Below are 26,316 nucleotides of genomic sequence, written 5' to 3'. Positions count from 1 at the left end.
CAGCACTTCAAAAAGGCTTTTCCTGCCAGCCGATACCAATGCTACATCACTTTCTAATCTTAAATACGACTGTCTTGCTGCTGGGGTGGGGGACTAAGAGCTGTAGCTGTGCACCAAGCCCTGGGAAGTCATGAATGCTCCCTCCCTGGAGGTGTGCAAGACCATGTTGGACGAGGCTTTGAGCTAGCTGCTCTAGTGGAAGATGTCCCTGCTAATGCCAGGGGGGTTAGAACTAGATGATCTTTCACGTCCTTTCTGACCCAAACCATTCTGTGTTTCTATGTACCCCAAGAAAAGAAAATGCACTGCATTTACTCCCTCCACTGGCTCATGTGAGCAGGCTAACAACATTTTACATAGCAGTCAGGGGAATGCTCAGAAGTTCTGACAAAGTACTACTGATGAGCAAAAGGTCACGCTGAGAAGTGGTTTCTTTTCACTCAATATAGTTCACACCTATAGGGATACTTCTCTGTCAATGCAAACACAAAGAGACACTGCTCCAAGCTTACTGTTGCATTGTACAGCAGGCACTCAAAGAAGACTTTCTAGAGAAATAGTCCCTGCAAAGAATACCATCCCCACCACTTTGAATTATTACCTGAAATTGAATCATTTACCCTGGAAATTACTCAGGGGAAAAATGTATTTCTCACAAAGTGCTTTTAAAATAAGCATCTCATGGTTACTTGGTGGAGGAAAGCATCAGTTGTCCTTGGGTCTTTTTTCCACCCTGTCACTGCACAGTTCTGCCTTAGGTTCAAGTGAAATGTTTGTCCAGGTAGAGCAGTTGAACTATAGGCAACACTTCACAAGCTGGAGCACAGCCCTGTGAGGAGAGACTGAGGGAGCTGGGGGTGTGCAGCCTGCAGCAGAGGAGGCTCAGGGCAGAGCTCATTGCTGTCTGCAACTGCCTGAAGGGAGGCTGTAGCCAGGTGGGGTTGGGCTCTTCTGCCAGACACCCAGCAACAGAAGAAGGGGACAGAGTGTGAAGTTGTGGCAGGGGAGGCCTAGGCTGGATGTTAGGAAGAAGTTGTTGTCAGAGAGAGTGATTGGCATTGGAATGGGCTGCCCAGGGAGGTGGTGGAGTCGCTGTGCCTGGAGGTGTTGAAGCAAAGCCTGGATGAGGCACTTAGTGCCATGGTCTGGTTGATTGGCCAGGGCTGAGTGCTAGGTTGGACTGGCTGAGCTTGGAGGTCTCTTCCAACCTGGTTGATCCTATGAATTTAACCCCAGGAAACACTCATTTGTTCTTTAACTTGCTTGTGGTAATTGCAATGAATGGATTTGTTGAACTTCTGTCTTGTAAGTAGAATTACACCCAGTCCTCATGCTTACTTCCACATTATTTGCACTGCATTTGGTTCTTTTGGAAACAACTAAAATTGAAGATCCTAGCTATAGAGTAATGCTCAGAAAGGCACATCTAGGAAAAAAACCTCAATGCATTTCAGCTGCAAACCCCAAAGGATGCTTATTCCTTTTGGTCTTTGTTTCTTTTATCATTTTCTTCCTTCTTGGAACACAGTTTGACCTGATCTTGTTTTTCTTTCAGAGAGTGAAATTAGAGTGCAACGTGGAACACAGGCAATACTTCATCCCCATCCACTTAAGCTTCTGACCTTTAACTCAACACAAGCTCAAGGAAGTCATCTACAGGCATCCTGTCCACGCAGCCTTTCCTTTCATTTCTGTATTTTGCATTCCTCATCTTTGGCAGTTCTTTAATCTACCCTCATTACTCCATCAGTAAATAAAAGAAATGGGGAGAGAAGGAAGAATTGAAGGAGGTGAATAACAGGAGGCAGCTGTTGGCTGCTCCTCAGCAGCCACAACAGAATCTTCTAGGCACTTGCAGACAAATGGTAGAAATTTGGATGTACAAATCTCCCTCCCATTAATCTGCATTAGGAAGGACAGCCCACAGTGGAGTTCTAGGACCTGCCACACCTTGAAAGCTGAGAGATGACAAACACCACCTGTACCCCACTGGTATGCATGGACTTTGGAAGAAGTCATCACCTGAAAAAGATCTATGAAGGAAGAGTCCAGGAACAAGAGAAATCACAACTGAGTCTTTGAAGCTCTCTGTACAAAGCTATCTACATTCAGCTCTCACCTGGAGCTAACCTACAGCAGTTGTTCTATCACCCAGTGAGTCCTCCCCAGCAGAGAAGGAGGATGAGGAAAAGGAGAACAGGTCCATGGGGTGAAATGGGAGCAGACTAACAAAACAGCCAAACCCCTGCCAAAGCCAGCATAAAGCACATGAAGCTACACTCACCCAGCAAAGGCACAAAGGGCACACCAAACTGGAAGGCAGCTCTCAGGAGCAGGAGGCCTCTCCAGCAGCACACTTCCCCCTCTATGCTAAATCTGATGTTTATGGGATGCAAGTCACCTGGAGCTAACTCAGCTCAGCTGACTTTAAACTGGTCCCATACTGACCCATATTGATCCATACTGGTCCACATTGATCCATACTGGTCCATACCAGTCCATACTGGTCCATTACTGGTCCACATTGATCTATACTGGTCCATTAGTGGTCCACACTGGTCCATATTGATCCATACTGTTCCATTACTGCTTCATACTGGTCCATATTGATCCATACTGTTCCATCACTGCTTCATACTGGTCCCTACTGGTCTATACTAGTCCATATTGATTCATAAGGCTCCATATTAGTCCCAAACTGATCTATATTGATCTGTACTGGTCCATACTGGTTTATACTGGTGTGGTGTGTCCTCAACCCCCCTTGCAATCCTGCAGTGCCTGCAGACCATGGCTGGCCAGTGATTCTGTCCCAGCAAAAGCAGAGGAATGCCAAGGAAGGTCACTTGGTGGGACATAAGTTGCTGGCACTACAGTAACTGGGTGTCAGCTGCAACTTATTTTTGGAAGCAACATGGTTTTCTTCCACTCATTTCCTTTTCTTTTTCTTTCTTTTTTATATCAAATTTGGCCCTTGCTCAAATCAGGATGAAAAATTAAAATCTTGAAAAATATTCATGAGCAAAATTAAATAGGTCATTTATTTTTAATAGCTCCTTGGTTGGTTAGTTTAGATAGCTTCAAGTAGCTTGAATTTCAGAATTCTGAACTGAGGAGGGGGGAGTTGGAAACTCTCAGTTACAGGATATTAGGGGTTGGAAGGAACCCAAGGAGATCATCCAGTCCAACCCCCCTGCCAGAGCAGGACCACACAATCTAGCTCAGGGCACACAGGAACACATCCAGACAGGCCTTGAAAGGCTCCACAGGAGACTCCACAACCTCCCTGGGCAGCCTGTGCCAGGGCTCTGTGATCCTTACAGTCAAGAAGTTCCTCCTTGTGTTGAGCTGGAACCTCCTGTGCTGCAACTTACACCCATTGCTCCTTGTCCTGTCCCAGGGAGCAAGTGAGCAGAGCCTGTCCCTCCCTTCCTGACCTTCATCCCTCAGGTGTTTAAAAACATTGATTAAATTCCCGCTCACTCTTCTCTTCTCCAGACTAAACAGCTCCAGGTCCTTCAGCCTCTCCTCATAAGCCATGCCCTCCAGTCATCATCCTCGTAGCCCTCTGCTGGACCCTCTCCAACAGATCTCTGCCCCTCTTAAACTGGGGAGCCCAAAACTGAAGGCAGTATTCAAGATGAGGTCTCAGCAGGGCAGAGTAGAGGGGAAGGAGAACCTGCCTTGATCTGCTGGACACACTCTCCCTACTACACCCCAGGATCCCATTGGCACTCTTGGCCACAAGGGCACATTGCTGTGCCATGGTTAGCTTGTTAGCCACCAGTGCTCCCAGGTCCCTCTCCACAGGGCTGCTCTCCAGCAGATCACCTCTCAACCTCCCAATTAATAATGATGCTAATAGATATTTTGACAGGTTCAAAATGTGTTGGGTTTTTTTTTCCCTCCCCCCAAAAATATTTTCAGGAACAAAAAGCCTTTCCCTCACTGACATGTCAGTTCTGACAGTCTGGCATTTTGCAGTCAAAAAATCACTTGAGTGAGAAATTTCCACCCAGCTGTATTTAAAATGGGAGGATTAGGCAGCTCTGCAGTCCTGCCTCGTTGCCTTTCTTCCCCACAGATGACTGTGAAACAATCTTGAGGTTCTCTGAGTTCATTGAATAGTCTGGGAACTCACCTCTGAGTGAAGGCATGGTCTTGATATCTGCCTTGCTGGGGCACTGCGTTTCACACAGTCACAGAATGTCAGGGGCTGGAAGGGACCTCCAAAGCTCAGCCAGTCCAACCTCCCTGCTGGAGCAGGATCACCTAAAACAGATCACACAGGTTGGCATCCAGGCAAGTTTTGAATATCTCCAGAGAGGGAGATTCCACAACCCCCGTGGACAGCCTGTGCCAGGGCTCTGTCACCCTCACAGGGAAAAAAATCCTCCCCATGTTTAAATGAAACTTCCTATGCCTCAGCTTCCACCATTGCCCCTTGTGCTGTCATCAGGCACCACCCAGCAGAACCTAGCTCCAGCCTCCTGGCACTCACCTGCACATACTGATAACCATTGCTGAGGTCACCTCTCAGTCTCCTGCTCTCCCAGCAGCACAGCCCCAGCTCCCTCAGGCTCTCCTCATAACAGAGCTGTTCCATTCCCTTCAGCATCTTTGTGGCTCTGTGCTGGACTCTCAAGCAGTTCTATGTCCCTCTTGAAACGGAGGTCCAGAAGTGGACACAGTACTCCAGGTGTGATCTCATCAGCCCCCTGGGCCCCTCAATTTAAGAAAGATGTTCAAGTGCTTGAGCGTTGTCCAGAGCAGGGCAGCAAGGCTGGTGAGGGGCCTGGAGCACAGCCCTGTGAGGAGAGGCTGAGGGAGCTGGGGGTGTGCAGCCTGCAGCAGAGGAGGCTCAGGGCAGAGCTCATTGCTGTCTACAGCTCCCTGAAGGGAGGCTGTAGCCAGGTGGGGTTGGGCTCTTCTGCCAGGCATCCAGTGACAGAACAAGAGGACACAGCCTCAACCTGTGCCAGGGCAGGTTCAGGCTGGATGGTAGGAAGAAATTCTTCACAGAAAGAGTGATTGGCATTGGAATGGGCTGCCCAGGGAGGTGGTGGAGTCACAGTCCCTGGAGGTGTTTAAAAGGAGGCTGGATGAGGCACTTAGTGCCATGGGTTAGTTAATAAGAAGGGTTGGGGGATAGGTTGGACTCGATGAAGGTCTTTTCCAACCTGGCTGATTCTGCGATTCAGTGAGTAGAGAGGCAGATTGTCTGATGTGCAATCATATTCCTGTCAAATATGTTAAGAAATTATGGGCTAGCTGATGAAGTGTGGTAAAAACAATCCCAGGAAGGACAGTGAGGGACCCTGTAAGTGCCCTGCTGAGTTGTAAAGCTGGATGTCCTCTCATCAACCACTAGCCAGCGAAGAGATGCTGGTTGCTGAAGCTCTGGCAAGCAACATGAGTAGGATCTACATGATTAAAGGGATTGCTGAAGAGTTGACTCATGCTTTTGATTTGCCACTTAGGAGCTGCAAGCTGTTCATGGGTCACTCTGCTTTCAAAAAGCAGCTTGTTGGGAGTTTTTTCTGCTGTGTTTATGTGAACTTCAGTTCCTCTTTGTGATTTGTTTTGGGTTTAAGTGAGAAGCACTTTAAAAAGGGGGGGAGCATCTTGAACACTCATCATTTTCCAGTTTACTACATGATGAGATACTAGTACAGGCAAAACCCTTCCAGGATGGATATTCAGAGCCAGTGAAGAGATGATGGAGCCAAACTCCCTGAAAGAACTCTTTGCAGAGTCCAAATTTCACGTGTGGCTGCACAGTCACTGGCAATAGGGCATTTCTGTCCTTGGTATTGCATGGCATCACCTTCTTATGCTGCTGGATTTTATTCCATTTGCTGTCAAAACTGTGCAAGTTTGGGCACTATTAGAATCTGTTGATTGGCTAAGGGGTGCTTTTAAATATCTACTCTTGTGGAATTACATCCAATACTGCTATCTTCACCAAGTAGCTGGCACTAGCTCAGGAATGAAAGATATTAGCAAGCCAAAGCACCTTCAGATGCATTGACATTCATCTTGTAGAGCCAGAGCTCTATCAAGATACCACTTCCAGGAGAGAAACAATAACAAGATAGAGATCTTTGATCAACAGAGAGATTTCTTTTGCAGTGACACTGCTGGCACAGCCTGTGAAGCAATTAGATGCTACGTTTGTGTGAGGAAACAAATGAACTGATTTCCATTGTGAAGGGAAAGGGCAAAACACAGTGAATTACCCAACAGAATAATGCTGCATTAAGCAATTCAAAAGGAGATTATTTCTGGCCACTGAGGGACCTGTCTGTGTTTCTCTTATTTGTAAATGACACTAAGCTCAATCTGCTGCTCACCTGAATATCCCCTCAATTTTCAAAACACCTCTGCCTCTGTCTGAATGTGAGTGGAGTACTGGGTGGCACAGCTGAATTTCTGCATCATTTCACTCATCAGAAGCTGCTTTTGATGCTATCCAAGGCCACTATGTGGAATTTGTACCAGAGTCTAGAGGCTTGACTGTGTAAAAAGTGGGTGCTGGGTTAAGGTGAATTATGGATTACAGGATTTAGGATTCTGATGAGTTGCTGCTCATCAACCACATGGTGATGGCTGTTCATGTGTGACAAAAATGAAGTATGATGACTTAGATCTTTAAGTGAATACTGTAACCTTGCAAAAAGTTCAGGTTACAATAGCTTTTGAAGGGGTTAAAAATAAGAGTGTTGAAAGAGGTGTAATGTGACAGGGGCAGCTTTAGTCACCAAATTATTATGCTGCTAGCATAGGCCAAAACTCATTCACATGTAGAGAAGAGAACTTTGAGAGCCTTCAGGCTGGGATGTGATCAGTACAGGTTAGCTGTTCCCACCTAGTTAATTGTTGTAGCTTTTGTTACAACTGAAGAGGAATTTTGCTAGAAATCACCAACTGTACAAAGCAGAAATCAAAAGCTGAGTTCTGTGAACGTTGGAAAGTTGAGATTTGCAAGCAAACCTTCTTTGGTTGCATTTCTGATCACCAAAGCTGTGGGTTAGGCCAGTACATGAGGTACTTCCATCACATCTCTGAGCAAAGCCAGCTTGTCTCTCCTCCTTGTAATAGCAATGAACTTTATGATGGAAAAGCTGATTTATCTAAGTTACATAAGTGGCCACAAAATGCAGTGTTTAAATGCTTTGACAAATCTGGTCATGATTTGCTCAGGATTAAAGTGCAAACCTGTGCTGGAGACTTAAACTGAGAGTTTAGGTAAGGTTCAGTTCAAAAGTTCAGTTCCAGAAGCATACACTAATATTTGCTAATTTTTGCAGTGGGTTTATTTCCATCAACTTCTGACATAGCTTAGATTCTCTTTTGATGTGCTTTTAATGTTGATCATAGAATCAACCAGGTTGGAAGAGACCTACAAGCTCACTCACTCCAACCTAGCACCCAGCCCTGTCCAATCAACTAGACCATGGTTCTAAGTGCCCCATCCAGGCTTCTCCTGAACACCTCCTTTCTGCCTTCTGAGGCAGTTCACAGCACCAGGAGAGAGTGCCTGGAGGGAGACTCAGCCAATAGCTGCAGTGGTGCCAGAGGTTGGACTGGGCAGTAGTGTTTCCAGGCTTTCAGATGAAACTTTAAATACCACAGCTGGTAGCATTTGGAAGATGAAACAGCTTCCTTCCTGTGGTAACAAATGACCTCATTACACCCTGGATACTTCTAGCAGAGTGTTCCTAACTTGCTTCATTTTCTGAGTATACATTTAACCCATTTGTTCTTCGACTTTGACAAACCATGGCACGAGGTCAATACTGAGAAGTGGCCAGAACTGTAAAGATAGACTCGAGACAGCATCCCTGTTGACATGTGAAGAATCTGAGCTCTTCCATTAGCTGTCTGCAGTACAGGTCAGTTAAGAATTAAGGCAGAGTGGAAGTAAATTGCTTCCTTCTTCATGGTTTAAAAAGAAGGGAAATGAATCCGATGTGGAAGGTTGATTGTGAGTTGGTTGGTTGGTTGTTGGGGGGTTTTAAAACAAACCAGTCTAACAGGGCTGAATAAATTAAACTGTCAGACTTCAGTCACTACACATCTTCCTGTGTGAAGCATGGAAATTGGAAGCAAAGGCTGTGCATATTATGTTAACACTATTTACTCTACTTGGTATCCATGACGTATCCTGGTGAGCCTAAGCTACAACAGAATTACGCCGTACAGAAAAGAAGGAGAAATAAGGTGAACGAAATGGCATCTTGGCACTACAGCTAAGTAAAACACATCTCTGACTAGAGTGCTGAACAGGATTTGGGGTATTCATGAGCTGTTCTGCAGATGCTATGGCTCACATTAGCATGTAGAACACCAAATCATCCCGTCAAAGAAGCCTTTTTCTGCTTGACGGCGTCACAAGGCCTTGATTGTGACTGTTGGATTATAGAGTCTGGCTGCTGAGATCCCTGCAAGATGTTCAGAGGGCACAAAGGGCCATGCTCTTCACCACAACCCAGGAGTGCAACGTCCATAACATACCCTCTCCTCAACATATAAGGAAAGGCTGTACGTTTGGAGCTGCCTTTCTGTCTCATTATGCTTTAGTATTCTGGGATGGCTTACAGGGTGTTTTGATTTCACAGTAAAACTCTTCAGTTTCACCAAGGAGATATTTACCTTAATTTAGAGAAAACCTATTGATTTCCCCCAGGGAAGAGTCTCATTTTGTCATGTAGAGTCACACCCTGAAAACTGCACTACTATTTGAGAGTAAGCAAATTCTTTGCAGGCAAAGATGAGACAAAGTTAAGGAGCATTTTTGGCTGCTGTACATTGCATTGACTTCAACAGTACAAACACCAAAGCATTGTTGGATATTGAATCATCCTTTTATGATCTATGATATAGAGCTGATAGTGCAGGAGGCAGTCATCTGTCTCTTAGGCTACGGCTGGCCTCCCATCCCCAACAAGATTTTGTTTTGTCATACCCTTACATTGATTACAGAAGACTGATTTGGTATTAGTTCACCAACACAACATATACACAAGCTGGGAGATGGATGTGCAGGTGATGCTCATGCTCTGCTCTTAGCCCTGTAGTGCTATGTAGCTATGTTGTGATTCTACAGCTGAGACAAGAATGACCTTACTGCATTTGCTTCAAGGTCAGCTCCCAGGATCACAGCATCACAAAGCCATGGCACTGGGGCCACCAGTTCTGCAATGTGGCTGTCAGGTCCAATTGCTGCTTTATAGTAGTTTGATGCCTTGCTGAAAGGGTTTTTATGCATATCAGTCCTAACATGTATGCTGTGCATGCACTGTGTAGTGAGGGAGTAGATCACCACAGCTCAGCCCTGCCACAAGAATCATAGGATCAGTCAGGGTTGGAAGGGACTCAAGGACATCGTTGAGTCCAACCCCCCTGCCATGGGCAGGGAAACCTCACATTAGATCAGGCTGGCCAGAGCCTCATCCAGCCTGGCCATAAAACACCTTCAGGGATGAGACTTCCACCACCTCCCTGGGCAGCCCATTCCAATGCCAATCACTCTTGCTGTGAAGAACTTCTTCCTCCTTACATCCAGCCTAGACCTGCCCTGGCACAGCTTGAGACTGTGTCCCCTTCTTCTGTTGCTGAGTGCCTGGCAGAAGACCCCAACCCCACCTGGCTACAGCCTCCCTTCAGGTAGCTGTAGCCAGCAATGAGCTCTGCCCTGAGCCTCCTCTGCTGCAGGCTGCACCCCCCCAGCTCCCTCAGCCTCTCCTCACAGGGCTGTGCTCCAGGCCCCTCAGCAGCTTTGTCGCCCTCCTGTGGACACCTTCCAGTACTGCAACATCTCTCTTGGATTGAGTGGCCCAGAACTGGACACAGCACTCAAGATGTGGCCTGAGCAGTGCTGACTACAGGGGCAGAAGAACCTCCCTTGTCCTGCTGGCCACACTGCTCCTAATGCAGGCCAGGATGCCATTGGCTCTCTTGGCCACCTGGGCACACTGCTGCCTCATATTCAGCCTACCCTGATGACTTTAAATAGGCCAATAGATCTGTAAGAGAGGCTCAACACTCAAGAACCTGATGTGGGAACAACTGAAATCATTCTCATTTCTGCAAAGAGTGAATTTTATGCCAAAGAGATTTCCGAGAGGAGCTGTGAAGCTGAGAACACTAACAATTTTCTTGCCCTTGGTGTGCATCTTGAAGGTTGCATTATGATAGAATTTGGAGGGGGATATTTCTGCTGAAGGAAAGTAGAATTTTCTAAACCATTGGTCACAGGCACAAAATGACCTAAAATGAAAGCGGAACGATGGCTCTGTTGCAAGGCAATATATAAGAAATCAATTTTAAAGGGATTTTGAACACTGTTTGCAGACAATTCTAAAATACATTTGTTATAATTAGGGAAAGGGAGGGAAAAAAAAAAAGGCTGATTGTATAATTTGCATTTATATGGTTATGCAGTGAATTAATTTATACATGACACATTAATATTTCTGTTTAAAGCAGCATAACCTCTTCTTAATTTGTTTTGCTGATCAAACTCTACAGCTGTAATAAATTGGGGGATGAGAAGAAATTACCAAGTTCCAGAAGGCTGTTTCACAGTGTGCTTTACCAAGTGAACATTTGGGCAGAACACATCTAGAGAATCTAAAATATGACTTCTCTGTAGTAACAATAAAGCTGTTACCTCCTTCGCTTTGGATTCACCAACAAGACAAAATTATGTCTGGAAAAATGAAGACAGAAAAGAAGGGGGAAGCAAGCAAAAATATCCTGCAGCTGGGTCCAGGCAATCTCAAGCACCAATACAAGCTGGGCAGGGACTGGCTTGAGAGCAGATCTGAGCAGCGGGACTTGGGGGTGCTGGTGGATGAGAAGCTCAATCTGAGCTGTCAGTGCTCTTGCAGCTCAGAGAGCAGCCAGAGCCTGGGTTGCAGCAAGAGAAGTGTGGGCTGAAGGGCAAAGAAGTGGTCCTGCCTCTCTGCTCTGCACTGGCAAGACCCCAACTAGAGTACTGCATCCAGTGCTGGAGCCCCTGGGACAAGAAGGCTATGGATGTGCTGGAAGGTGTCCAGAGAAGAGCTGTAAGATCAGAGGGCTGGAGCTGCTCTGCTGTGAGGAAAGACTGATGGAGTTGGGGCTGTTCAGTCTGGAGAGAAGACTACAGGGTGACCTTATTGTACCTTTCAGTATCTTAAGGAGGCTACAAGAAAGCTGGGGAGGAACTTTTTAGGATGTCAGGTAGGGACAGGACTAGGAGGAAAGGGACAAAGCTAGAAATGGGTAGGTTCAGACTGGATATTAGGAAGAAGTTGTTCAGCATGAGAGTGGAGAGAGCTTGGAACAGGTTGCCCAGGGAGGTAGTGGAAGCCTCATCCCTGGAGTTGCTTAAGGCCAGGCTGGATGAGGCTCTGGACAGCCTGATCTAATGTGAGGTGTCTCTGCCATGGCAGATGATCCCTGTGGTCCCTTCCAACTCCGACTGATTCAGTGATTCTATATCTGAGGGGTAGGTGTCAGGGTGAAGGTGCCAGGTTCTTTTTGGTGGTGCCCAGTGATAGGACAAGGAGCACCAGGGTACAAACTAGAACACAGGCGGTTCCACCACAGCATGAGGAGACATTTCTATATGTTGAGGGTCACAGAGCACTGGAACAGGCTGCCCAGAGAGGTTGTGGAGTCTCCTTCTCTGAATACTTTCCAAACCCACCTGGATGCAATCCTGTGTAGCCTGCACTATCTGATCCTGCTTTGGACTGAGTGATCTCTGGAGGTCCCTTCCAACCCCTGACATTCTGTGATTCTGTGAACTCTAATAAAAAATAATATAGACCCCAGGATGCTACTTTTGTTAAAAGACATGAAAGAATAAAGTTTAGGAACCTCATGGGAAACCAGAGAGAGTGAGAGACCTTTAGAGACACTTCAGATAGTTTTGTAGCTCTGTGACTTAGTGATGAATATGCTAAATACATACACTTGGTTTTGCCATTTGGGGAGTCTCAAAATCCACTTGATAAGAAACACATTACTGCAGAAGGGAAACATCTGAGAAAGAAATAAGATTGTACAATATATGTGTCACTTAGGAGGCTCCACTCTAATTAAAAGAATTAATCCTAAGCAAGTTTACTTCAGAAGGAAAGAAACTGTGGAAGCTCAGCGTGGTTTGGTGCAAGGCTAATTTTGCTGGACTTTATGGTTTGGTCCAGGCAGCACAGGTGGGCTGTAGAATATGAAACAAGGCTGGAGAAGTGCTGTGCAGCCACTTGCTTTGTTCTGAGGAAGTGACAAATATAGTTCCCACCAGACTTCAAGTGGTGGGATAAGTGGTTTAAAGATATGAGAACCCTGAAACTGTATAAATGCTCATGAAATGTTAAAACAAAAGGTTTAAATCCAAACTGCAGGACCTTTTCTGTAACCTACAAGCATCCCACTGCATAAACAGACCCCCTGAGAGGAGCAGGGAATGTAAAGGGAACAAGTCTCCCTTGAAGGAAGGCTTAGCAGAGCGCTGGCATTTGTGTTCACATAGCTTTTTGCTCCAGACTGCACCGAAGTGACAAGCTCACACCACCCTGCCAGACACAGCAGCTGCATAGTGAGCAGGGGGAATGTCAAAAAGCAGGATGATTAATTTGCCAGGAATATGGGAAAGGCACTCAACACTACGATGGACTTGACCTCAGGCCCTTTAAATTTAGCAGGAGAGTTTTGTTAAGTCCTGAGCAGCCAGGCTTCAGGAAATCGTGGGCAAGAACAAGTCACTTCATAAACCTCTGCTGACTCTGCTGGTGCCGCGCTGATGTTCTGCTTATTGCTTTCTCTCTGACCTCCAGCTGGTGCTGGTGGTAGCTAAATGCTGATGTTCTCATTTGCTTTTCTGATTGAATAAAAGGAGCAATTTCACAGCCCCATACCACAGACTGACAGCACCATGCAGGCTGGCAAAGCCCCTCAGGATCACCAACTCCAACCTAGAACCCTTCTCTACAAGAGTCACCTTAAACCACAGCCCCAAGCACCACAGCCAAACCACCCTTAAACACATCCAGGCTGGGAGATGCCACCACCTCCCTGGGCAGCTCATTCCAGTCCCTGACCACTCTCTCTGTGAAAAACCTTTTCCTAATGTCCAACCTAAACCTGCCCAGCCTCAGCTTGAGGCCATTCCCCCTTGTTCTGCCTCCAGCTACCTGTGAGCAGAGCCCAGCAGCAGCCTCTCCACAATGCCCCTTCAGGTGATTGTAGACAGCAACGAGGTCTGCCCTCAGCCTCCTCTTCCTCACACTACCCATCCCCAACTCCCTCAGTCACTACTCATGAGATTTATTCTCTGGCCCCCTCCCCAGCTTCATTGCCCTCCTCTGGACCCACTCCTGGTTTCAGACAAGAGCATTTTCATTTGCAGGGTTTATTCTCTAGGCCCTCTTACCACAGTGCTAGCCAATAACCTGCATCCGCACACCACCGCGGTCAGAAAGGACCTTCTGAAGCCACTGCACCCAGGTGCACTCCAAAGATGAAACTTTGGGCCAAACAGCCTTGAGAAGGCAACCAACTGTGGGTCTGCTTTTGTTTGGAGGAGGCCAACCTGACTTGGAATGGTTCCAGAGAGGGGAGCATCTCTCACCTCTCTGGGCACAGATCCTCACCAGCACAACTGATTGCCCCCTCCAGCAGCCCCTCCGGGGATGTTATTTTTGGAGCAGGATGGAAATATTTTACCTCCACTGCAAATATTATAGCTTGGAAAACCTTCCAGGTGGTCCAGCCTTGTCAGCTAGAGTGGTTGCATTGGGGTGGAGATGCCTGCAGTTTGAGGCCCTCTCATGATGGTCTGTGTTGATGTAACAGTAAGCTTCAGGCCATGTAAATGCCATGTGGAGAAGAAATGCTTTCAGTCCCCCCTTTCCCTGGGTACATACAGTGCAGAAGCACTGCAGCTCTGAGTGCTCCATCTAGCAGCATTCCCTGTGTTTCCTTTGTGAAATGCAGTAGGCCAGAGGGGTTTGTCCCACGAAACACCAACTGAACCCTGCTGCTGTAAGTGATCTTTCCAAAGTGTATTGCTTGTATTTATTTTCTAAGCATCGGGATTATTTATTCTAGGAGCCAAATTTAGCTTGCCAGTCTGAGGCTAGAATCAAGGTAGGGCTGAACTTTGACATTTTAATATCATTTTTCAAAAATAAACTAAAGGATAAGATGGGGGAATTTTGTTAGAAAGTCACAGAGTGGTTTGGGTTGGAAGGGGACATCCAAAGGTCATCTTGTCCAGCCCCCTGCAGCCAGCAAGGACATCCTCTCCTCCACTGGATCAGGTTGCTCAGAGCCTTGTTGAGCCTGACCTTGAATATCTCCAGGGATGGGGCCTCAACTACCTCACCAGGCAACCTGTTGCAGTGTTCCACCAGCTTGAATAATGCAGAACTTGTTCCTAACATCCAATCTAAATCTGCTCTTCCCTCATTTCAAACCACTGCCCTCATCCAGTCACTGCAGGCCTTTGCAAACAGTCCCTTTGTAGCCCCCTTCATGTACCTGCTGCTATTAGGTCTGCCTGGCTCCTTCTCTTCCCCAGGCTGGACAACCCCACCTCCCTCAGCCTGTCCTTATAGGAGAAATGCTCCAGCCCCCCAACCATCCTTGTAGCCCTCCTCTGGAGCCATTACAAAGCTACACTGAAGAGAATGAGTAACTTTTTCACTTGTTCTTTCCACAGCTTGCGATTCACCAAAGGCAGCAGAGCCTTCAAAGCCCATACAAGAGCCCATTCTACTCTGTTCCAAGAATATGTCATGAGTTACACACTGAACAGGGCTGTGTGCAGCAGAGCAGACTCAGCTGAGATGGCTGGAGAAAATGTTATCATTAGCTCTGTAGGCAAACAACATTAGGAGACAGAGAACACTTGTGGAGGCCAAGGCGATTAAATCACCGCTTGCCAGTCACGGTCACACTGCGTGGAGTGGCCAAAAACATCAATGCAGTTATTGAAGGTAGGAGTAACAAAGAGTGCAAGGGCCACATCTTCGAGTGGGGGGAAAGCATCAGGCTTAACCCTTCCTGCCTTTCTTCAGGCTCAGAAACAAAACATTTTGATTAAAGGAAATGATATCATGGGACTGTGCTAAGCAGCATTCAACACGGAGAATGGAAAGTTCAGCAGGAGGAATGAATCCAAACACCAAGGAGATATTGTGAGGCAGTCTAGAGGCTAGCTTGTCCCAACGGGCCCTCATGGCTTCCATGCTAATTAACTGACAGAAGACCATCCTCCCTCTCTGGCAAACGGTGCTGCTTGGACAACAAGCACTGAGGGCCACAAGACACCAGGCAGCGATGTGTAAGGCGTCACCTCAGGTCTGGAGTCAGTCTGGCTGTGCTGCTGACTGTGCCACTCAACACATCTGGGCTGCACCTGGCTGCCAGCTGTAACTCTGGGCAGCAGTGCCCTCACTGACCCACACAGGCACTCAGGTTCCTGTGGCTGAGTATCTACACAAGAACCTCCTTTCTGTGATGTAGATACACTAGGAGTTAGATGCAAGCTGATATCTTCCTCCTCCTCTTCTTTGTCTTGCTCTTTTTCTTCTTCTCTGTCTTGGGCAGCAGCAGCAGCAGATTCATAATTGTTGTTGTAGCTGAGGATGCCCTCTTGCTTTTCTGCTTCTTCATTGTCATCCTCTTCTGGTGTGCTGTGTTGTTCTTCTATATCTGCATTGCCCTCCTTCTCTTCTGCCTTTCCCCCTTCTTCTTCTGCATTCTCCTCTTCTTCATCTGCATTTTCCCCTTCTTCCCTTTCTTCTGATGATATGAAACTAGAGGAGAGTGCTCACACCCCATCAGGCTGTGAAGCCATCCAATGAGATCTCGACACAGAAGGAGAAACTTCTTTCCAGTGAGGGTGAGAGAGCCCTGGAGCAGGCTGCCCAGAGAGGTTGAGCAGTCTCCTTTTCTGGAGACTTTCCAAACCCACCTTGATGCATTCCTCTGTGGACTACTCTGGGTGATCCTGCCTTGGCAAGGGGGTTGGACTGGCTGATCTTTGGAGGTCACTTCCAACCCCTAATGTTCTGTAACTCTGTGATTAAAGAAGCCAATGGCACTGACTTGCTTCAAGGTCACACTTGACAGGGCTGCGAGCAACCTGCTCTAGTTGAAGATGTCCCTGCTGACTGCGTGGGCATTGGACTAGATGAGCTTTAAAGGTCCCTTCCAACCCAAGGCATTGTATGATTCTATGCTTGTGTCCACAGTGCTTAGTGTTAGCCTCCTCTAGAGCAGACTTATCCTGGAGAGACCCCATTGAAACAGTCCAAACTGGGCCAGGCTAAAGATTAATTGATGTGAGCACCTAGGGCTCTGGTGTCTAAATTCACTTCTGTGCCTTCTTTTGTTTAATGTTATAGTCTTGACCATGCAGCACAATGCAATGCAGTTAGGTTACTCCAGCCCATACACTCTGCTGTCTTTATCCCACTGCAGTGCCCTAAAAGTTACACACCAATGTGTATGCTCCTGATGCTTGAAAGCAATCAGGAAAAAAGAGGCTCATCCCTCACTGCACTGCATGTATTATTTACAGGTGTTGTATATGTTCCCAGGTACTGAATAATATGTGCACAGCTGTGTCACAGACATCAGCTTGTGAGAAATATCAGCCCTCAGAATGAAAAAATATATACAGGTTAGGGAATCAAATTTGAGGAAACTGAATCAGTTGCCAGGAAAAGCTTTTAAATGTATCCATTACTGGTGAGGAGACCTCAAATTCTTCCTACTGCCATGCAATGAAATGAACTGCTCTGGAGCAAATGTAATAGACACCAGAGATGTAAGAGGGATTGTAGCTCCTTGCAAAAGGAGATGATTTCCTTAGCAATGCCAGAGGATTGCCCTTCCTCTGCTCTTGCTTTCTCTCCAGTAAATATTCATCTTCACTGGCTGCATAAGGAATCAGATAGCTGCTATCTAACCTGCAAACAGATGCAAAGCTTGTGGGTTTCATACTGATTTAGCACTAGCAATTTCTACCATTTCAGGCTCTGTTTAGAGCTAGAAAGATGAATGATTCTGGTGTTGGTGTGCATTCGCTGAGCGATGCTCTGGGAAAACATCTGCACTACGTAGCTGGCACAGCATTTGAAATGGAGAGTGTGGGCATGTCCTCCACACTGGTTTCAGTTCTCAGGACACCTGAATACATTTAATGCTTACACCAAATGCTCAGGTTTCATAGAAGCATAGAATTGCTTCAGTTGGAAAAGACCTCTAAGATCCTCCAGCCCAACCATCGGCCTAAGCACACCATGGCCATTAAACCACGTCCCGGAGTGCCATGACCACACTTGAACACCTGCAGAGATGGTGACTTCACTACGTCCCTCAACAACCTGTTCCAATGTTTGACCACTCCTGTAGGAGAGAATATTTTCCTAAAATCCAATCTAAGCCTCCCCTGGCACAATATCAAGCCACTTCCTCCTGTTCTATCACCTGGTGCTGGGGAGAAGAGACCAATCTCACCTCACTGCAGCTGTAGAGAGCAGTAAGATCTCCCCTCAGCCTCCTCATCTCCACACTAAACAACTCCAGTTCCTCCAGCTGCTTGTGATAAGCCAGAGAGGACTTCTAAACACCTGATCCTCACAGGACCTGGTTCTCATTTATGCTGATACCCAAACACTGTTCTGGCAACATGAAAGAACTTTAAAACACACACATCTCGTTCTCAGGATACAAGAAGAATTTGTTACTCCTGAACACAAATGAAGCATGGTTTGGGTTTTTCTGTAGGCATGATGTATATAAATCTACAATGCTGGTCCTCACAAAATAAATGAGAATTCCTCTTAAAACAACCCCATGCAAATTTAAACAATCTATGTTGTTCTTCCTGAGAGAAGTAAACAAAACCAATGCTCCCCCCCCTGCAAGTCCCTTAGCTGTGACTTGTTTGATTTAGTTATGAACCTCAGAGCTCTCTGACGCAGGAGGCATGGTGCCAGTTTTATTAGTAATGATCACAACACTGAGGAAAGCTGAGGTGTGCACAACATAACATCCTCACTGCACTGCAAATAAATCCTGAATCAGAGAATCAGGCTGGTTGGAAGGGACCACAAGGATCACCTAGTTCCAACCCCCCTGCCATGGGCAGGGACACCTCACATTAGATCAGGTTGGCCAGAGCCTCATCCAGCCTGGCCTTAAACACCTTCAGGGATGAGGCTTCCACCACCTCCCTGGGCAACCCATTCCAGGCTCTCACCACCCTCATGCTGAAGAACTTCTTCCTAACATCCAGTCTGAATCTACCCATTTCTAGCTTTGTTTCCCCAGTCCTATCGCTACCTGACATCCTAAAATGTCCCTCCCCAGCTTTCTTGTAGCTCCTTTAAGATACTGAAAGGTCACAATAAGGTCACCTGGGAGCCTTCTCCTCTCCAGACTGAACAGATAATGGAACAGATAACAACGTTTTGAGTCTCTACCTCCTGGGGTGAGTAGGGTAAGAGACTGAATTACTCAGTCTTCCTTCCTGGTTGATTCTATGATTCTAAGATTCAGGTACCAGCCTGTGCTGCACAAACAGAAGGAAGATCACACTGAGTTAGGTCACAAGTGTTGATGGACAGGAAGAGTACTTTGCCTCCACGCTGAGCAAATCCAATGTGTGATGCATTAAAAGCTCAGTGTGTGACTTAAAAGTATGACTTAAGAGTATATGCAGTGCTGTCCTGTGGGTCAATGCCTCCAGGAAAAGCACAGTTCGATGTGAACCGAAACTCCTCGTAACTCAACAAACATGAGAAGCCTTCTTTCCACTCTTTTTAAACACTTGGCTGAAAATACACCCAATATTTAAGAGCTTTGTTTTATTATGCTCTCATTCCTGCCAAAACACATCTGTGTGGGGCTGAAAGACAGTGCTTTAATGCCTTGTTGGGCAAGGGATTGGATGGCAAAGGCACAAAATCATTTGGCCCCTGTGCCTTTGGGACGCTTAGGAAACAGCCCTACCTTTGTGGTATGAAGTCTTAGATGAGTTTAATTTGAAAAGAAAGCTTTCCCATGAAACTCTGAGCCACAGAAATCCTCAGGGAAACCATCAGATGAATATTATCTCCATCAGTTTCCTCTTTTCCTGTGCACTCCATCTTCCAAACCAGTTTGGAGCAGCCTCCAACGTTTGATAAGTTCACAATGAAGTCATTGGCGTCAGAGGCTCTCAGAAGAGCTTGAGACAGGACACCAGGCTGGTGGTGATAACTCTGTCACTTTGAAAGGCTGAAGGTGAGGACAACTAAGGCATGTTTCTGAGGCTGCAAACATCTCAAACCCCACAGAGGTCACTGCAGGAAAGTATTTCCAAATGATCTTGTTGCCAGGGATTTCTATCTGATAGTTTCTTTCTCCTGAAGAGGGACTTTACTGCCAGCTTCACTGACTTTAGATTTGTTGTACTACCTCCAGCTCCAAGCTTGAGCATCCTGTCCCACACAGTGAGAAAGGAGGCCACCACCTTGGAGGACAGGGGCTTGGTGGAAGTTCCATGGTTCTAGATCACAGGAGGATGCAGTGGTCTATGGGGGGACTACACATAAAACAAGGGGGCAGACATGTTCAAGAAAAGCCTGGATGAGGCACTTAGTGCCATGGTCTGGTTGATTGGATAGGGCTGGGTGATAGGTTGGACTGGATGAGCTTGGAGGTCTCTTCCAACCTGCTTGATTCTACTCTACTCTATTCTATTCAAAGGTTATGGGCAGAGAAGTCTTCTTACACAGGATCACAGAACCTTAGAGATTGGAAAGGACCTCCAGAGATCACCAATTCCAAGCCCCCTCCCAAGCAGGATCACCCAGAGTAGTTCACACAGATCAAGATCTTTGGAGAAGAAAGAAGCTGAGAACAGATGACAAAGTGTTGAGGCTGCTCTGATGGCTGAGAAAGCACAGCACTGGTGAAATGTCACAACCCACCTGTGGTGATGCATAAACCTCTCTTAGAATCATAGAATCAACCAGGTTGGAAGAGACTTCCAAGCTCATCCAGTCCAACCTAGCACCCAGCCCTGGCCAATCAACCAGACTGTGGTACTAAGTGCCCCATCCAGGCTTTTCCTGAACACCTTTCTGCCTTCTGAGGCAGTTCACAGCACCAGGAGAGAGTGCCTGGAGGGAGACTCAGCCAACAGCTGCAGTGGTGCCAGAGGTTGGACTGGGCAGTAGTGTTTCCAGGCTTTCAGATGAAACTGTAAATACCACAGCTGGTAGCATTTCTAACTTCAGTTGCTAAAACTACTGTGATAAACTATGTTCCCTTCTTCTTTTGGCATCAGATAAATTTAATTCCCTTCAGCTTGCTACATGCTGAATATTCAAGACCAGGCTTCAAAAGCAGCATTTCAGTCTGAGCAGCAGAGACATTAAAAATGCCCTGACTAATGTACAAAGCAGCTTCTTCACCTTTCTGTCCTTGGCCACAATTTCCCTGCCTCCCACTGGCTGAGCTGTGTGATAGACACCACATGAGCTACCACACAGACTTTCACCCTTGAAACAGCTATCACAGAATAAGTTGAGTAGGAAGGGATATTTTAAAGGTTATCAGGTCCAACCTCCCTGCAGTCAGACGTTCCCATCATAGACATTTTCAACTAGAGCAGGTTGCTCAGAGCCCCAGACAACCTGACCTGGAGTGTTTCCATGCATGGGCTACCTCCCACCTCTTTAGGCAAACTGGGACAGTGTTTTGTCACCCTCAGTGTAAAAGAAAAAAAAGTCTTCATTTTCTCTAGTCTAAATCTCTCCCTTTTAGTTTAAACCCATTACCCCTGATCCTATCACAACAGACTCTGCTAAGAAGTCTGCCCCCAGCTTTCTTATTGGCCCCTTCAAGCACTGAAAGCCCTCATGAAATTCTCCCCAGAGCCTTCTCCAGGCTGAACAGCTCCAACTCTCTCACCCTTTCTTTACAGAATCACAGAGTTGGTTGGCAAAGCCTCTCAGGATTACCAAGTCCAACCCACAGTCCTACTCTACAAGGTGCACCCTAAACCATATCCCCAAGCACCACAACCAAACGACCTTTAAACACACCCAGGCTTGGTGACTCCACCCTGAGCAGCCCATTCCAATCCTGACCACTCTTGCTGAGAAAAAAACCTTCTTAATATCCAGTCTAAATCTACCCAGTGGCAGCTTGAGGCTGCTCCTCCTTGTTCTATCACTAAATGCCTGTGAGAAGAGCCCAACCCTCTGATGATTTTCATGCCCTTTCTCTGGTCCTGCTCAAACAGTGCTAGAGGCTGACATCATAACAATGCATTGCAGTGTTCTTTGGTGTGGGAGGTCCCATGGATATGCTTTATTCAAAAAGAAAAAGCTCTTCCAAGCCCCAGCTAGGTCTGGCAAGCTGCTTGCCCAGCCTTTCTGGGAAGCAGAGGGAGCTCCCACCATGACCATGACTCAAAGCAAGTGCTCTCCAGAGTCACAGAATCACAGAATGTCAGGGGCTGGAAGGGATCTCCAAAGCTCATCCAGTCCAGCCCCACTGCAGAGCAGGATCACCCAGACCAGATCACAAGAACACATCCAGGAACACAACCCCCTTGGGCAGCCTGCTCCAGTCTTCTGTCACCCTCACAGGGAAAAAAAGTCCTCCTCATGTTTAAATGAAACTTCCTATGCCACAGCTTCCACCCACTGCCCCTTATGCTGTCACTGGGCACCACCCAGCAGAGCCTGGCTCTAGCCTCCTGGCACTCACCTTTACATCTTTATCAGCATTGCTGAGGTCACCTCTCAGTCTCCTCCCAGCAGCACAACCCCAGCTCCCTCAGGGCTCTCCTCCTAACAGAGATGTTCCATTCCCTTCAGCATCTGTGCTGGACTCTCTCCAGCAGTTCTGTGTCTCTCTTGAGCTGGGGGGCCCAGAACTAGATACAGTACTCCAGATGTGGCCTCAGCAGGGCAGAGTAGAGGGGCAGGAGAGCCCTCATAGATGACCAAGTCCAACGCTTTACCACAGAGCTCAAGGCTAGACCATGGCACCAAGTGCCACGTCCAAATTAAACACAATTAAGCACTACCCAAACTTTTCCTAATAAAAGGTGTAAAGAAACAGGTGAGCCTTGAGAAAAAAAAAGGAATCCATCCCTTGCCTAATAAAATGGACACTTTATCCATTAGATTCACAGCTTTCCTACAGGAATGTACATGTGTTAAAGCAGTCTCAGGAGGGCTGTGATATTATATTCCTTGCTAGCAGCAACATCATGCTGTGAATTCCAAGCAACAACATAATGAAAATGGAATATGAAACTACATAGTTCACTTTGGGTTGTTGTGCAGAGAGCAGAGCAAGGTTTCCCTGGACACACCTAGAAAATGCCACAGCAGACAGAACTCCAAAAGGCACACATTTATTTGCTGTCTACAACTACTTGAAGGGCAGGGAGTCAGTCTTCTGCCAGGGAACCAGCACCAGAACAAGGGGACACAGTCTCAAACTCTGCCAGGGAAGGTCTAGGCTGGATGTTAGGAAGAAGTTCTTCTCAGAGAGAGTGACTGGCATTGGAATGGGCTGCCCAGGGAGGTGGTGGAGTCACCACCCCTGGAGGTGTTCAAGCCAAGCCTGGCTGGGGCACTTAGTGCCATGGTCTGGTTGATTGGCCAGGGCTGGGTGCTAGGTTGGAGTGGATGAGCTTGGAGGTCTCTTCCAATCTGGTTGATTCTATGATTCTGTGGCTAGGAGCTATTTTAACTGGACCACCTACTTGTCTGCAGACATAAATTTCTCTACAGAAAGACACAATTAAAATATAAGAAAGTTAAGCAACCCTGTGTGTCCTGAGCTGTGTGAAGTTCTAGCTTACTTATCCTCCATTAGCTTCAAAACTGCAGCCTCAAAAAACCCCACTGTTTGTCTTTAAGTCACTGCTGGGGGCATTAAACTGTGCTGGTACATTGCAAAGACAGATTGAGGTTATCTTTGCAGTTATTCAGGATATGACACGGAGATGAAAAAGGCTTCTTTATGCAGCATGTGTTGGTGTTTACACCCTGGCCTCACTCAAATCCATGGCAAAATTTCCATGAATTTCCTAACACACCAACCAAGGGAGAAAAAGTGGCAATAACCCAGCTGGAATGGGTAAATCTGGTTCCATTCACCTCAGCTGGTACCCCCCACCTTCTCTTATGGTAGAACTCGACAGAGAAGATCAGAAGTGCTCATTTGAATTAAAACAAACAGCTGCACATACCTAGAGGAGCTGTAGAATTCATTGTTCTGAGTAGCTGTCACTTCTGCTGGACTGGGTTTAGAAGTGCTGCAAACAGAAGCCCAAACAACATTAGCAATGGTTATCATCCACTTAAAAAAGAAGCTTGGTTTGGGGAAGCTGTATTAGGACTACAGCAATGCCAGGGAATTCAGGTAGGTCCAAATGCTCCAAGCCCAACACCCACAGTCAGGTTCCAGTCTGGTACCCAAATAATCACTTCAGTATGGTGCACACATGTACCCTGCCCATTTTCCTCTCAGATCAGACCAAAGAGCAGTTCACAGACCTGTGGCAAATCTCTATATGCAAAGACTCTTACAGAGAGAAAGTCTAATGTTAAATGTCTTCAATTCACCAAGTGACAATCTGCTGGCTGGAAAACCTTTGAGCAAGCATTTCTGAGCAGTCAGTGAGAACTCCCTGTTCCTTCCACATTTCCATGAGTCCACCAAGGGCCAACTGTTGCAGTGGTAGAAGCTTTGACAGCTGTGTGTGGTGTGTGTAATGCAATGGCAGCTTTGGCCACAGAGAGTTAACAGGCAAAGTCCACATCACAGAGTCACAGGGCTTGGAAGGGAGCTCTGATGATCATCAGTCCACCCTCCCAGCCAGAGCAGAACCATCTAAAGCAGGCCACATAGGAACACATCCAGGCAAGCCTTGAAAGTCTGCAGAGATGAAGAATCCCTCACCTCTTTGGCAGCCTGTTCCAGTGCTCTGCCATTCTCAATGTAAAGAAATTCTTTTTCATGTTCAGATGAAACTTCTTTTGTTCAATTGCCTCTTGTCCTGTCACTGGGGGCTGCTGAGGAGGACCTGGCCCCATCTTCCTGATGCCTACCCCTTTGATATTTGTAAGCATTAATAAGATCCCACCTCAGCCTCCTCTCCTCCAAGCCAAACAGCCCCAGCTCTCAGCACGTTGGAGGCCAGTTGTGAGCATGTGTGTAATTGCAGGCAGGAACAAAGCCAGAGCAGGCTGATTTCAGTGTCCTCACTGTGCCTGCATGCAGTGTAACAACAAAACCAGCCTAGCCCATGGAAGCTAAGGGCTTTTACTGGCTAGATAGATCTTGTTCTACTCTTCCCATGTGCTCCTCTGAGGAGACCCTCAGCCAGCTAACCCAGCAAGCAGCAAGTGTAACTCCAACTGGATGTAATGAGCTATATAAAGCACAGTCACAACCAGGTCCAACACACAGGGCTTTTTGTTTTCTCCCCAGGCTTCTGACAAAGCCTGTGACCAGCTGTGAAAGTTAATTGTATGTTATGTTGTAATTGGCTGGGGCTGGCAGAGAACCTTTAGCCTATGGTGTATTTTTGTCCCTTGGCAGCAACACAGAAGGAGGGGAGGCTGAATTTCATTTCCCCCCTGGTTAGATGTATCACCAATATGGCAATGTGCTGGGACATGTTTTTGTAGTGCAGAGAGGTGCAGATGTGCTCCTGTTTTCTTTTCTTGCTTTCATGCAGCAGGATGTAAACTCCCAAACAGTGCTACAGGCTGGGGACAGAGTGGTGGAGAGCAGCCAGGCAGAGAGGGAGCTGGGGGTGCTGGTAGAGAGTAGCTGAACATGAGCCAGCAGAGTGCCCAGGTGGGCAGCAGAGCCAATGGCATCCTGGGCTGGCTCAGGAGCAGTGTGGGCAGCAGGACAAGGGAGGTTCTTCTGCCCCTGTGCTCAGCACTGCTCAGGCCACCCCTTGAGTGCTGTGTCCAGTTCTGGGCTCCTCCATTCAAGAGGTTAAGGTTATTATATTTCTGTAGTAGTTTATTCTCCTTATCCTGTTGGATTTAAACTCTAGGAAATACAATGTGTTTTTTTCTGACTTCCCAAAAATCCATATTGTAGTGACTTTACCAGGGGAGTGATCCACTGTAACCTGGGACAGGTTTGCACACCAGCAGAGATCTTTACAACTGTGTACTTGGTGGGATAAATCTAAAGGTCCTCAAGCACAGCCTTCACTTGAGCAGACCAGTAATGAACACCTACCTGGCTGGAACTCCTTCAGGCACATCCTAACATCTCCTCTGAGGGTCTTCAGTCTTTCAGCAGGAGGCACTGGCACTGCATCTGTCCCAGGCTGAAGTGCTCTAAAGAAGGATGGATTCCCTCCTGCCACCAGAACTGCTTGTGAAGCAAATGGCCTGCTGCTGATAAGGGGATGCTCCATGGCTGCCAGCCTCTGGATTAGGAAGGCAATTCATCTTCAGCCACAGGTAAGGTTAATAAAAATCAGGGCTTCTAAGGGTGATAAATGACTCATTAAAAAGTTTACCCTGATAGTCTGGTCCTAACAAACTTCAGCAGTTCTCATGGACTGCAATGCTGCTGCTTTCCTATGGGAGGCTGATAAAAGGGTAACTGCTCCTGGGGAATTGATCCCCTCAGTAATTTCAGTGCAGCACTTCAGCACAGAGATTTTAGTGTTTATAGATGAGAAGTTATTATTGGATTGTGCATTTCCTGTGTTTGATTTCACCTTTTCCAGCTGAGAGGCCCTCATTCCTCCCCGAGCACACCCCCAGCTGCAGCTTGACTTGTAGGCTACTTAAAGTATTTTCTCTTTGTTTATTTTCCTGTTTAAAGATATTCAGTTGATAATTTCCAAGATGCCTTCCCTCTTTGTGCTTGAATCATCTTCCCCTGCTATGTTCTTTTTCATGGCAATGGCTGGTTCAGTCACAGGCTCACAGGATGTTAGGGGCTGGAAAGGACCCAAGGAGATCATCCAGTCCAACCCCCCTGCCAGAGCAGGACCGGACAATGTAGCTCAGGGCACACAGGAACACATCCAGACAGGCCCTGAAAGGCTCCACAGAAGGAGACTCCACAACCTCTCTGGGCAGCCTGTGCCAGGGCTCTGTGATCCTTACATGAAAGAAGTTCCCCCCTGTGTTGAGGGGTTGAGGTTGCACCTCCTGTGCTGCAGCTTCCATCCATTGCTCCTTGTCCTATCCCAGGGAGCAAATGAACAGAACCTGTCCTCCCCCTCCTGACCCCCAGCCCTCAGGTATTTAGAAA

The 26,316-nt window shown here is 46.9% G+C and overlaps 1 protein-coding gene across 2 annotated transcripts in view; it reads right to left on the bottom strand.

Moving 5' to 3' along the window:
• Positions 1-26,316, bottom strand: part of UBXN2B (UBX domain protein 2B) — a 69,238-nt gene that overhangs the window by 16,196 nt on the left and 26,726 nt on the right. For both annotated transcript variants that reach the window (XM_064170476.1, XM_064170475.1), the window contains 3 exons: positions 25,285-25,477; positions 23,270-23,335; positions 4,142-4,272 (listed from right to left, as the gene is read on the bottom strand). In XM_064170476.1, the coding sequence (XP_064026546.1) occupies positions 4,142-4,272; positions 23,270-23,291 (153 nt within the window). In that variant the 5' untranslated portion in view covers positions 23,292-23,335; positions 25,285-25,477. The remainder of the gene's footprint in view (positions 1-4,141; positions 4,273-23,269; positions 23,336-25,284; positions 25,478-26,316) is intronic.

This window comes from Pogoniulus pusillus, chromosome 34 (genome assembly GCF_015220805.1).
Source record: "Pogoniulus pusillus isolate bPogPus1 chromosome 34, bPogPus1.pri, whole genome shotgun sequence".
NCBI classification, from domain to species: domain Eukaryota; kingdom Metazoa; phylum Chordata; class Aves; order Piciformes; family Lybiidae; genus Pogoniulus; species Pogoniulus pusillus.
The sequence above is the reverse complement of the archived record's forward strand: the minus strand, read 5'-3'. Positions and strand labels throughout refer to the sequence as shown.